Consider the following 14733-nt stretch of genomic DNA (forward strand, 5'->3'; position numbering starts at 1 on the left):
CACAAACTCTTCGGGGGCGCAGAATATGCTTTATCATTTTTGTCTCTCTTCAGAGAACCTAGGTCAGTCAGTGTGTTACACATAGCTACACTTATTTTATATATTTACATATATATATACACACACACACACACTATATAGAATTCTGGATGACAGAATAAATGAAACAAAATGCTGTATAACAAGAAATGATAAGTGGCTTTTGGACAGAGAAGCAGCATGATGAAAACTGTATTTACAGTTCTTTGAAATAAGCACTGGCAATGTTTAAGACTCCACAGAGTCCCTTTAAAGCCAACTGAGAACCCACAGAAAGGCCACACTGAATGCAGTAAACCAGTTGTATCAATTAAAAGTGACACATCAAGAAGATTTTTGCCATGGAGTTTTAAACTGATTCTTGAAATTCACTGATCATTACATATGACGTGACATATAAATAATCAAAATGAAGGCAGAGTCCAAAATTCTCAGCACCTTTACTAGACTCACCAGTTTTGCCTAGCATTGTTAGGCAGGCTAACTCTTAGAACGAACTTTATCATGGCTCAAATACCATAAATATTTACTTCTTGCTCATGTAGAGTCCACAACAGTAAGTCAGAAGGCAGCTCTCCCCCCAGCCGTGGCTCTGGCCCCAGATCTCCTTCCATCCTAGGCACGAGCCTTCCTAGTTCACTGGGCTCTTCTGCAGTAGCCAGCAGACAGGAAAGGGCACGGAAATCCTGCAGAGGAAGGGCCCTGGGGCCAGGCCTGGAAGTGGCTCCCTTCTTGGATCTCATGCCATTGGCTAGAATACGGCCACTAAGCCACGCCTAACCATCGGGGAGGCTGGGAGATGCGGTCTGGCTACCTGCCCGGGAAGAGGAGACTGGTTTTGTGATCAGCTCACAGACTCTGCCACAATGCCATTTGTAATTATTTTTTTTAATTACAGAAGAGTCAGTCCTCTCAAAAATGCATTCTGAACCTATAACCTCCACCTTTAATCCCTAAAGCCATCCAGCATCTAAACCCAATCTAGTAGTTTTTCTATACTGATAAATATTTTTCTATCATAGTCTTATTTTGAATAAGCATTTTGAATAGGCATCCTTGAAGGGATGTCTGGCTTTTCCAGTACTTAATGTCTGGCACATAATACAAGCTCAAATATTTGTTGAATTCATGGATAAACAACATTCCCAGAAGTTCATGGAAAGGAAAAAGAGTGGTCCCGTCTCTTGCCCTGGTGATTGGCAGGGTTCACTGAATAATGACCATCAGTCTTTTCAAGAATCTCTGTCTCCCTCTTCTAAGGCCACCCCGAGTAGCCACCCATCCTCTGGTCCGTGAACAATCAAGCAATAAGACAAAAGTTCCTTCTGACCCACTAAGAAGAATGAAGGGGTGAAAATACTCTGCCATGTTCACAGACACCAACAGAATCAAGGCTACCATTTGTGGTGATAGCACAGGCCTGTTTAACAGAGGGCAACAACACAGGGCCTGTCAAAGACCAGCCTCCGGAGGCCTCCAGAAAACCCTCCAGCTGATGACCTCAACGACTAGAGAAACACCATGCACCCTAAACACAAACCACAAAGGGTCAGCAGGGGGAAAAATTACATGGCATACTACAAAAATATTTCATGCTCACATATTACCCTCTTTTCAAGAAGTTTAAAATATACTGTAAGTGTGACTATAATAATCTTCCCAACACTCCTATGGGATAAAGACAAAATTAAAGCGTGTACTCAAGTTAAAAGGAGTGGTGGCTGACTTCCCACTACTAGGGCCGGCGCAACAAGAAAGTGAGGCAGTAACCTCTAAGGTAAGTGGGGCACAAACCATTTTAGGCTCTCAAATTGAGTTCAACACCTAGAATTGAGTTCAAAAGCAAACAAGTTGCTAAAACAGACCACAAAACGGTTGTAGGTCTGAGATGCTTACACAGGAACTAATACTACAATCTATCAAGCCTGATTTATGACCTAAGAAATCACATTAATTGATTCACTATTACCAGAGATTCATGTAAAGCGTAAAGTGATTTAAGAATGAAAAAAAAAAAATTCTTCCTAGCTATGAATCACAATATCATTAGAATTTTTATAAATTTAATTTGGCTAGGAAGCCAGTATACTCAATACTCTGAAAATAATCAAAGAGCATTTATTAAACATCCTCATTTGTATAAATAGATTCCAGCAGGACATATTCAGAAAAAAAAAAAAGCTACATTGAAATTTAAAATTACACTTTTTTAGGAGCACTTATCATTACTAATACTGATAACTTTTTTAACTCCTCAAAGAGAGAGAGCTATCAACCCAACAGGCTAGGCATTTTATTTTATTTGGTATTATGTGCATTTAACAAAGGCTTCCCAGGTGGCTCAGTGGTAAAGAATTCACCTACCAATGCAGGAGATGCAGGTTCCATCCCTGGGTCAGGAAGATATCCTGGATAAGGAAATGACAACCCACCCCAGTATTCTTGCCTGGGAAATTCCCATGGACAGGCGGGCTACAATCCATGGAGTCACAAAGAGTTGGACACAACGATTAAACAACAACATTTAACAAGCACTTTCACATATAAAATCTTACTTTGGCCCAACAGGCAGCAGCGCAGACATTATGTCTATTCCAGACACCAAGGCCCAGGCACAGACACTGGTCGAGGGCCACAGGCGGGCCCTTGGCAGAACCCGGAGGAGGTCTCCCTGCAGGACTCCTGGGCTCTCTCCACACAACACAGGCTCCCCCCCAATAATGCAGGGACTCAACGCAAAAGCTAGGGCAGAAAAAGTTCACAAGCTGCCGTGACAGAAAAGCTCCAGCATACGATCAACATGGAAGAACACCCAGGAATCCATACAGGGAGTCTGACACCCTAAAGGAAAGACCAGCTACACACAAGCCTGATGCCAACCTGCTAAGAAGCTTTTCCTGATTCTCTAACATTTTCAGTCCACGAATCACAGATCACCTATCACTTGCTGTAGCCCCCTAACTAAAATCTCACCAAAACCAAAGGAGAGGAGGACACCATTTTGCCTAACAGAGCAGTAAGTGACATGCCTCCTAAATGGAACCCAGTGGCGTGGGGACTCACCTAATTCAAACGCAACCAGAACTAGAAAGGATACAAGACACACTCGGAGGCCAAAAGAGATTGGTCCACGCCCGAAAGCTCACACACTTCTCTGTGAGAAGGACGCCCAAGCCCAAACCCAAGCTGAATTACTGTTAAACCACTCAGTTCTACTGAGCTTGATCATCAGGTTGCCAAGCCCAGAGGAGGTCAGAAGCAACCAGTCAGAAGGCAAAGGACAGCAAGAGATGGACAGACAAGTGGAAGCAAGAGTGACAAGAGACAGCAAGGACAGATTTTTGAAAAACTACACACAAGGACTTGAAAGGCACCACAGTTTGGGGTCATTTATCATAAAAGCAAACAGTCTACTCCAAAAGTCCTAAAAATAATCACAGCATTAAAATAAAGCCCAGTTCCATAACTTAGGTACAACATAATGAACCCAGTTAACAAGCTACATGTATGGTACAGTCTGTGTGTTCTACTAAACACGGGGGGAAAGTAGTACAGTTAATGCCTTCTGTCTGCAAATCTTACATTCCAAAAGATACTTCCACATGAATGACCTCATTTGATCCTCAACAACATCCTACAGCAAGCAGAGCAGATACCTCCACTGGCCAAGAATTTGCAGATATATAATTCAATCTTAGCCAAGGCAGAGGGTTTATCAATGGCCATGATAATCCTGTTGTATTCCTCTGTGAATTCATCTCACAGGAGAGCGCACTTCCAGAGCACCTATGCCCCTCGATAGGGGATGAAGAGAGAAGGCAGGGAGCTTCCTGAAAAGGGTCATCAGCGTGACACAGCTGAACCTGGAACTTCACCTTCAAAACCCCATCCTGCCTCTGTGCCCCACAGCCCTCTTTCTAAAGAACCGTCCTTTGCTCTCTCACGCCATCACCCTCCCCTTGTAACGCCATGGGGGACTACCCGTGACCCCACCCCCTTAGTGAGCACACACTCCTGTATAAACTCCCCACCTTGAGTGTGCAATGGACGGACAGATTTGCTTCTCACAACAGAACGTGTCACTGAGACAACACCTCCATGATGAGGCAGCGTGTACAGTGCCTCCATCCGGCTGGCGGACACTCCTCTGCTGGCTCTGATGAAGCAGCTGCCATGTTGGGGAGGCCCATGAGAACTATGGGACTCAGAAGAGTGTCCATCCCCAGCTGGGCCTTCAAATGTGACCCCAACCCTGGCTGACAGCTTGACTTCAGGCTGTGAGGTCCTGAAGCAGCAGATCAAGCAAAGCCCTCCCTGAACTCCTGACCCACAGGGCCAGGTAACAAGTGTGTCCTTTCTATAAACCACTAAGTTTGTAGTAATTTGTTACAGCAGCAAAGATAACTAATACACCCATCAGGGCCTAGTAATCTCTTTTCTCAACTTCACTATTTAACTAAGTTGTTTCACTAAGTTGAGTTTTTCTCAACTTAGTCATTTCACTATCATTTGATCAACATTCTCCATTTACCACCAAAACTCCTGAAAGAATTATCTACTCTCTCTTGCTACCTTTTTCTCATCCTCTCAACTCACTATCAAACCAACAAAATCAGTACTTTTTTCTTAGTCTTTATTCTACTTAAACTCTTGGCATTACAATGGATAACTCCTTACAACCCTGTGTACTGAAGCATGTCTGATTTTGTGTTCTCATTCTCCCACCTCTCTGGCCATTCTTCCTGGTCCTCTCCCCCCATCTGACACTTAAATGGAGGCATTCACCACATTTCTGCCCACAAAGCCCCTCTTTTCTCTCATGACAATTTCACCCACTACTATGACTTCTACTAATTCATCTGAACTGATTCATTCCTTCAACCAACAGGCACTGGGCAGAGATGGAGCCACAAGAAAAGACAAATGAGGTCTCCACATTCATGAAACTTACTTTCTCCACCAGAGGCCCCTCCAAGTCTACTCACCACCCTTTTCCACCCTGTCCTGTGCCAGGAAGGCTGACCTCTACGGACGCCATCACCAGGCTCCTTTGCCGTCTGAAAGTTCAATGAAGAAGGAAAACAGGGTGACAGGAATGACTCCCTAATCTCTGATCTGCACTCCCAAAGGTCATACTGTGCATAGACATGCTACAACAACCCTAATTACACCTGAAATAGAAATGACACGTTTGCATCCAGTCACCCCAAAAGACGCTTACTCCTTGGAAGAAAAGTTATGACCAACCTAGATAGCATATTGAAAAGCAGAGACATTACTTTGCCAACAAAGGTCCATCTGATAGTCAAGGCTATGGTTTTTCCTGTGGTCATGTATGGATGTGAGAGTTGGACTGTGAAGAAAGCTAAGCGCCAAAGAATCGATGCTTTTGAACTGTGGTGTTGGAGAAGACTCTTGAGAGTCCCTTGGACTGCAAGGAGATCCAACGAGTGCATTCTGAAGGACATCAGTCCTGGGTGTTCTTTGGAAGGAATGATGTTAAAGCTGAAACTCCAGTACTTTGGCCACCTCATGCGAAGAGTTGACTCATTGGAAAAGACCCTGATGCTGGGAGGGATTGGGGGCAGGAGGAGAAGGGGACGACAGAGGATGAGATGGCCGGATGGCCTCACTGACTCGATGGACATGAGTTTGGGTGAACTCCGGGAGTTGGTGATAGACAGGGAGGCCTGGCGTGCTGCAATTCATAGGGTCGCAAAGAGTCAGACACGACTGAGCAACTGAACTGAACTGAACCCCAAAACATGGGCTTCCCTTGTGGCTCAACTGGTAAAGAATCCACTTGCAATGCAGGAGACCTGGGTTCAATCCCTGGGTTGGGAAGATCCCCTGAAGAAAGGAAAGGCCACCCACTCCAGTATTCTGGCCTGCACAATCCCAAGGACTAACTATGCAATCCATAGAGTGGCGAAGAGTTGGACGTGACAGCAACTTTCACTTTCACCCCAAACAATACCCCTCCTCACCCCTCACTCAGTTAATGGCCTCACCTGACACCAGTTGAGGTGCAAAAGCTAGAAGTCACCTTCACCTCTTCTCATCCCTCAGAGCCCATGGTCAGTCAGTCACAAAAGTGTGTTTCTCTCGCACATCCACATACAACTCAGTCACACCAGCTTCTTTTTCCAATTGACTGCTACCGACATTCTCGTCAGGAGCTGTTTCCTGCCAACTCCAGTCCTTCCTCTTTGCGCAGTCATTCATTCAAACAACATTTACAGGTGGCAGGTGCTCGAGCCTCTGGCCACTGAAGATGTAGCTCTAACTGAAGGAGAAAGAGCAGTAAGCCAGCGGCGTCAACACAACCATAATGTGCCATGAGCAGGAACACCATGAAGTGCTACAAGAGCGCCAGGAAGGGCGTACAATCCAATCTGAAAAGAAAGGCAAGGCCCAGAGGGCTTCTCAACAAGTGTGATTTAAGGAGGGACCCAGAGGACAAGCGGAGGCAGTGGACAGAACAAATGCGTGAGTACACATGTATATGTTTTAGAGGAAAGCGCACCTTCTAAGCCAAGGCGATGACAACACTCAAGACGTAAAACCAAGAGAAAGCGTGGTGCCCTGGGACAACCAGAATCTAAAAGAACTGACCACAGCTGGAAAACAGAAAGGAAACTGGAGCAGTAAGCAGGTGGCCCTTATTAGCACCTTCAAGGAAAAGGGATTAGCCAATCAACCCCACTCCTATGCTAAAGAAGCAACTCTAGAAGCTGCTCCCAAAGCAGAGAGAACAGAGGCCAGACTCCTCAGTGTGCCTTCCCAGCCTCTACACCTGCCCCCTACCTACTTCTCCAGGCTCATCTACCCACACACACCAGGAATCCCAGCCCCAGGACTCCTGGCTGTGAGCCTCTGCCTCATCTCCTCCACTAGGAAACTCTCCTCAAACCACCATGTTTGCCTGTCAAGGATGCGGCCGAATTCTACCACTTTCCAGAAGTCCTCCTGGGTCCTCCCAGAGCCTGATGACAGCATTCCTCACTTGCATCCGCATCTGCTCCCCTGCATACCGGAAGCTTCTGGAATATTATGAACAGAAGTGAATCCTAAATTCCAAGACTAGGAAAAATGTTCAGAAAAATATTCAATTTACCAGTATTACACTCCTAAGTAAACAACCAAAGAAGGTCATGAAAAAAACAAATATTTTTGAATTGTATAAATACAATCAACCAAAAGCCTAGATTTCTGTATGTTTTCAGAAAGTATCTCTAAATAAAGATGGCGACACACTGCCTGATAAGATTAAAAAAACAGTGAGTAAAAAAGCCCAGAAAGGCTAAGTTACTTGCTCAGAACAAATTCACAAGGCACCTAAGGGTTAAAGACCAGAGTCAAGTCTTCAGATCAGATCAGTCGCTCAGTCGTGTCCGACTCTTTGCGACTCCATGAATCACAGCACGCCAGGCCTCCCTGTCCATCACCAACTCCCGGAGTTCACTCAGACTCATGTCCATCAAGTCAGTGAGGCCATCCAGCCATCTCATCCTCTGTCTTCAGGGACCCCTCAAAAGCTACAAGCAGCCAGATATACCCAGGATATCCCCACATATCTCACTAGCCAGCCCTCTGATTACCTAAGGCTTCCCCCATTCTTCCCTCACTTAATGCCTGGTTTCCTTCAGGTGCAGCTCAGGAAGGATCTCCGAAGCTCCCACATGAACAGATCCCTTTCTGATGCCCTATGCTCACCAGCATAGTATGGACCAGACACAGCACTAGGAAGACGCCTGCAGTGTATCAGCCTTACATAATTACACATGACACCTTCGTTAACTGTCTCAGTGGTAAAGAATCCACCTGCCAATGCAGGAGACGCAGGTTCAATCTCTAGGTTGGGGAGATCCCATAGAGAAGGAAATGGCAACCCACTCCAGTATTCTTGCCTGGAGAATCCTATGGACAGAGGAGCCTGGCGGGCTACAGTCCATGGGGTCGTAAGAGAGTCAGATACGACTGAGCAACTAAACACACACTTTAATTAACACTGGTCTCCCCATCAGCTGCATGAGGACAGGGACCATGTCTGTCCTTCTCTGGGCTGGCACTTTATTATTACTTGTTGAGTAAATAAACTGCCTTAAGACTGTAACAGTAACTGAGAGTCACACAGCCCCCACAGGACTACAAGATTCGAAAATATTTTCTGACACCTCCAATAATAATAATATAAATTTTAAGGTCACAATATTATTGTAACATATTCCAACACTTTGAAATTAAATGTTCATACATGGAACCTGCTAATTCTCTATTAATCAGAATGAATGCTAACCAGACTACCACATCTTTTCTAAACATGCAAGGCATCAGCAAACTTTCACATCGTAAAAACACACAGCACAAGAAGCCTACACACACAGGCTACATGAATAACTATTTGCTCTCTTGGAATCCGAACAGTCCAATTCTAGCCTAACAGGGAATTAGAGCTTTTCAACAACAAAGCCTACTGTAGTAATGAATCAAAACATTTTTTTAGGGCTAGATGCTTGGCTGCTTGAGTTAGCCAGTGCGAATGTGTGTGCTCAGTAGCTCAGCCGTGTTTGACTCTTTGTGACTCCATGGACTGCAGCCTGCCAGGCTCCTCTGTTCATCAGATCTTCCAGGCAAGAATACTGGAGTGGGATGCCACTTCCTACTCCAAGGGACCTTCCGAACCCAGGGATCGAACTTGCATCTCCTGCACCGGCAGGTGGATTCTTTACCAGTGTGCCATCTAGGAATCCCGAGTTAGCCAATACTAGTTCCCAAACGGTGGATCCATAAAATGGATTTAAACTGCCCAAATTGATCCCTACATTCAATATATAAGCCGTATCAATATAAAAACTGCCTTTTTCGTAGAAATTGACAAACTGATCCTAATATTCACATGACAATTCAAGGCACCCAGAATAGTCAAAACAATCTTTAAAAAGAACAGTTCAGGGACAGACATTTTCTGATATCAAAACTTAACTACAAAGCTACAGTAATCAAGACAGCGTGGTACTGGCGTAAGGACAGACATAGGTCACTGGATTAGAAATGAAACTCCAAAATGAAGCCCACACCCTTATAGGCAGCTGGTTTCTTACAAGGGTGCTAAATACTTCATTGGGAAAAGAATGGTCTTTTCAAAAAATGTTCCAGGACAACTGGATATCCTCACACAAAACGATGAAGCTGGAAGCCTATCTATCTCACAACATACAAAAATTAACTGAAAGTGAACCAGAGACCTAAATGTGAAAGCTAAAATTATTCAACTCTGACAAGAAAACACAGGTGTTAATTTTCATAACCTTGGACTAAGCAATAGTTTAATTATGAAAGCAAAAGCAACAAAAAGCAGGTAAATGGAACTCAAAATTGAGAACTTTTGTGTTTCAAAGGAAACCCACAAGAAAATGAATCCACAGAATGAGACAAAATATTTGCAAATCCTACATCTGATAAGGCACTGTTATCCAGAATATATCAAAAAATGCCTACAACTCAAAAGCAAAAAACTAACTCCATTCAAAAATGGGCCGCGGCCTTGAACAGACATCCTTCAAAGCAGACATGCAAATGGCCAATGAGCACAAGAAAAGATGCTCCCCATCAGTGGCCTTCAGGAAATGCAAACGAAAACTACAGTAGGACACCACTTCACATCCCCAAGATGCTGCTCCTGTTCAGCCGCTCAGCTGTGTCCATAAGAATGACTACAATCAAAAAGACAGACAACAGCAAGTGCCAACAAGGATGTGGAGAAACTGGAACTTTCAAACATTGTTGGCAGGAATGTAATATGATGCAGCCATTTTGGAAAACAGTTTGGCAGGTCCTCCAAAAGTTAAACACAGAGTTACCATATGACCTAGCGATTCTACTCCTAGCTGTACAAGAGAACCGAAAACACTGTCCACACAAAAGCATGTACACAAATGTTCACAGCAGCATTATTCATAGGAGCTAAAAAGGGGAAATAAATGTCCATCAACTGGTTAACAGATAAATAAAATGCAGTGTGTCTAATCAATAGAGTACTATGCCACCATAAAAGGAATGAAGTTTTGATATAAACTATAATGCTGGGCTGGAAGAAGCACAAGCTGGAATCAAGATTGCCAGGAGAAATATCAATAACCTCAGATATGCAGATGACACCACCCTTATGGCAGAAAGTGAAGAGGAACTAAAAAGCCTCTTGATGAAAGTGAAAGAGAAGAGTGAAAAAGTTGGCTTAAAGCTCAATATTCAGAAAACTAAGATCATGGTATCTGGTCCCATCACTTCATGGGATATAGAGGGAGAAACAGTGGAAACAGTGTCAGACTTTATTTTTCTGGGCTCCAAAATCACTGCAGATGGTGATTGCAGCCATGAAATTAAAAGATGCTTACTCCTTGGAAGGAAAGTTATGACCAACCTAGATAGCATATTCAAAAGCAGAGACATTACTTTGCCAACAAAGGTCTGTCTAGTCAAGGCTATGGTTTTTCCAGTGGTCATGTACGGATGTGAGAGTTGGACTGTGAAGAAAGCTGAGCACCGAAGAATTGATGCTTTTGAACTGTGGTGTTGGAGAAGACTCTTGAGAGTCCCTTGGACTGCAAGGAGATCCAACCAGTCCATCCTAAAGATCAGTCCTGGATGTTCATTGGAAGGACTGATGCTAAAGCTGAAACTCCAATGCCACCTCATGCGAAGAGTTGACTCACTAGAAAAGACCCTGATGCTGGGAGGGACTGGGGGCAGGAGGAGAAGGGGACGACAGAGGATGAGATGGCTGGATGGCATCACCAACTCGATGGACATGAGTCTGAGTGAACTCCGGGAGTTGGTGATGGACAGGGAGGCCTGGCGTGCTGCGCTTCATGGGGTCGTAAAGAGTCAGACACGACTGAGCGACTGAACTGATAATGTGGATGAAAACATTATGCTAAGGGAAAGAAGACAGCCACCAAAGGCCACATGGTGTAGGATTCCATTTGTATGAAATGTCCAGAACAGCCAAGTCCAGGAAGAGAGAGTGGACTATTAATTGCCTGGAGCAGAGGGGAGGGAGGAAAGCAGAGCGGCTGCTAACGGGCAGAGGCTTCTTTCAGGAGTGATGAAGATGTTCTGGAATCAGACAGTGATGACAGTTACACAGCTGTGTTTAAACACACCAAAAACCACTTAATGGTATGTTTTAAAAGGGTGAATTTTATGGTAAAAGAATTATACCTCAGTAAAGCTATCATTTTACATTTTTAAAAGTTATTTATTTTTAATTGGAGGATAATTACTTTACAATATTGTGATGGTTTCTGCCATACATCAACATGAATCAGCCATAGGTTGATGTCACCTTCCTCTTGAACCTTCTTCCCACCTCCCACCCAAAACTGTTATAGTGAAAAAAGTGTCAAATCCCTTTGACTACTAAAACCACCTGATGACAATGTTTCTTTTAAACATTATATACTTGCCTCGTTTGTTAAGCAGAGCATATGTGGTGTTGCTTTTGTGAATACACTCAAGGTCATCACTATGAAGCATCAGTCACTGAGCAGCTCACAGACCTCAATGGTGCGCTGGCTACTAGCCTCTTACACAGACCTCCAAACCTGCTCTCTCAGCCTTCCACCTGTTTGCTCTTTTCCTTCCTCTTCTCCCATGAGAAATCAAGAAAAACCTGAGAGTAGATGCAGGAAGGATGAGAAGGAAAAGCAAACAAGTGTGCATTCAGTGGCCATACGTCCTTAAGACATCGCTGCTCCCTGTTTCCTCCTAAAGACCTCCGCCCTCTTCAGAGGCAACACCTCCAGCCTCCCAGGTTTTGTGGCCCACGACGAGGGGAAAGGCAAGGAAGCCCACCCAAGTATGTGAACCGGGGGACACCTCAAAAGACACAGGCACACACCCCCCGCCAACTGCTAGTTCTCCCTGAGAACCACAGGGCAGAGGCTGCCGGACCACGAGGCTTCCGCGTGCATTGCCTGCATTGTCACCCCTGATTTACCCATACACACGCCCAGGCAGGCTGAGGGTGCTGGGCCTCGTGACTGGAGCCACAGTGAACATTTTCTCAGTAAAAAGTTTACTCCCTGGTATCTGGCGGTTAAGAATCCGCCTTGCATATATACACTATCATATGTAAAATAGTTAGTGGGAAGCTGCAGGGAGCCCAGCCTGGTGCTCTGTGATGACCTAGAGGAGTGGGATGGAGAGCGGAAGGGAGGCTCAGGAGGGAAACAACATATACACACATATGTATATAATTATGACTGATTCGTGTTGTTGTACAGCAGAAACCAACACAAAATTGTGAAGCAATTTTCCACCCCAATTAAAAAAAGAAAAAGAATCCACCTTGCAATGCAGGGGACACAGGTTCAATCCCTGGTTGAGGAATTAGGATCCCACAAGCCACAAGGTAACTAAGCTGTGCATCACAGCAAACATAAAAGATTCCACAGGACACAAGGAAGATCCTGCATGCTGCAACTAAGACCAGACCCAGCCAGATAAATAAATGATTTTTAGAAAGGAATTTTTTTTTAAAGTTTACTCACTATAGCAAGTGAATGCAGGAAATCCATTTTGGGGTCAGTATTCTTCCTTTTACATGGTTTGACAGAGAGAGGTTAAGGCATCAGGACCCCATGCTATGGTCCCCTCCTCCCACAGTCCTTGGCCGTGAGCCCCTCAAAGTGATCAGACGACCAGCAGATCCGAGCCCACCCTCCTTCAGCGTGGACCAGACCAGGGTGAACCCCCGGCCTCTGGAAACAAAACCACCAACTGAGAGAAGTCAGTCCAACCCTCCGTCCTGAGCCCTTTAAACACACGCCACAGAGACTGGAGTCAGAGGACAGAGAGCCCCGGGAAGCCACACGGCATGGAAGGTATGAGCGAGGCATCGTGTCAGCGAGGACAGGCAGAGGGACCAGCACAGAGGGGAGCCGGCAGGGCCAGGCTCAGCCCCAGGCTCGAGTCCACTGCAGACTTGCGGCTCCCTTTGGTCTCCTTCCCGCGAGGCTGAGGTGGCTCCACTATCCTTACACAAAAGCAGCCTTCACTGCACCTAGCACGAGCGCCCACGTTCCCTGCAGGAAACTGCTCCAACTGCTTCCCCTGTGACACCAGCGTCCAGCACCCACCCTCTTCTGAACAAATGAACCACAGAGCTGATGACCACTGTGCGTTCACTGTGGGGGTGTGTGTGTGTGTGTGTGTCTACACGCACATGTGGCATGAGGTGGATTCTGAACCTCCATTTAAGGCACCACCTGCCAACTTAGAATAATGAAAATACTGCCACATAGTTACTCTCAGCTCCGTATAGATACTTTTCTCACTGGGTTTTATATCCATTTGGAGGGTGGTTTTAATCATGAAAAAACATACATAATGTAAAACTAACCACTTTAGCCCTTTTTGAATGTACAATTCAGTGGCGTGAAGTCCACTCACGCTACTGCTGTGCACCATCCCTGCTCCCCGCTGTTTATCTTGAAAAGCATCCTGAAAAATCCTGACTTTTTCATTCTTATTAAACAAATGATTCCTGTCTCTGCTCGGTCATCGAGCGACAAGGGCACTGAGCCTCCAGAGAGGTGGCGCTGCGGGAGGCTGGAGAGGAGGGAGCAGAGAACACCCGCAACCACTTGGAGCAGCCCCAGAGCTGCTAAATTCATGCTCGGATCCTCTAGACGTGGCCACAGAGGCCGGAGACTAAAAATACCTGGAGAGGACAGATAACAGCTGTCAAGGAGACTCAGCTCGGTTAGAAAGGTTGCCACTATCACCAGATTTGCATCAGAAGACAGCCAGGCAGCAATGGGTCATTTGGAGAATAATCAGATTCAGTAGAGAAAGACTGATGGGCCTCACCTCCCAGAGTGCCTGGAATAAATCTCTGGGCCTTGAATTTGGTCAAGTAATCCATGATCAATTTCTGGAGGACCCCTAGGATGAAAAACAAGTACTTCAAAAATGTTGAGTACCCACTCCCTACCTTCCACTTGTTATGGCTTTCTTTGTAAGCACAACAGCCTATATCAATAAAAGTAAATGAGGAAGAGACCTCCATCAGAAGCTTCATCAAAGAAAATGGTTCAGCCAGCACATTTCAACATGGTAGAGACAGAAAGGATAAGGCAGTGTATTGCCAAGAACACCGGGAACTTTCACTTGCCCCTCAGTATCTTTAAACAGGAAAGAAATGTCCCAACCCTGATGCCAGGCCTTGAGCAGCCCAGGGAATGTGCCCAAGTGAAGATGCAATATGATCAATTACAGTGGCCCCGCCGCAACTCCCCAGTCTACCCGAGTTTCTTAGTAGGAAGAGTCTAGCAATCAATACATCTTCGTAGCAGTTATATTAATCAACTCTGGGAAATAAAGCTAAATGAATATAAATAATACTACCTTACACAGAAAATGTCTGAGGTTAGCAGACACTTTTGCATCTGTACTCATGTATTATTTAAGTCTATTTTTCCAAAACTATAAACTCTCATCCATATCAGAATAAAGACCTGAAATGTGTCACAGGGAATAACTAAGCAGAATGAACATTTTTGTGCTGTGCATCCTTAACAACTTGAACAATCTTTTTACAATTTTTAACTCACAGCATGTTAGACCTAAAGAGTTAAGCCCTTTCGGTACACCAGAAAGGAGGCGCCTGAGCGACTACGGTTCAAATTC

General features: G+C 45.0%; 1 protein-coding gene across 5 annotated transcripts in view; it reads right to left on the reverse strand.

Annotated features, from left to right (window-relative positions):
- CAMTA1 (calmodulin binding transcription activator 1) overlaps positions 1-14733 on the reverse strand; it is a 994006-nt gene that overhangs the window by 967647 nt on the left and 11626 nt on the right. For 2 of the 5 annotated variants that reach the window (XM_059875734.1, XM_024976750.2), the window contains exon 1: positions 570-13907. The exons of the other annotated variants lie outside the window; for them this stretch is intronic. In XM_059875734.1, coding sequence (XP_059731717.1) covers positions 570-782 — 213 coding nt within the window. In that variant the 5' untranslated portion in view covers positions 783-13907. Of the gene's footprint in view, positions 1-569; positions 13908-14733 lie in introns of those variants that run through there. 5 annotated transcript variants of the gene reach the window in all.

Source organism: Bos taurus, chromosome 16, assembly GCF_002263795.3.
Source record: "Bos taurus isolate L1 Dominette 01449 registration number 42190680 breed Hereford chromosome 16, ARS-UCD2.0, whole genome shotgun sequence".
NCBI classification, from domain to species: domain Eukaryota; kingdom Metazoa; phylum Chordata; class Mammalia; order Artiodactyla; family Bovidae; genus Bos; species Bos taurus.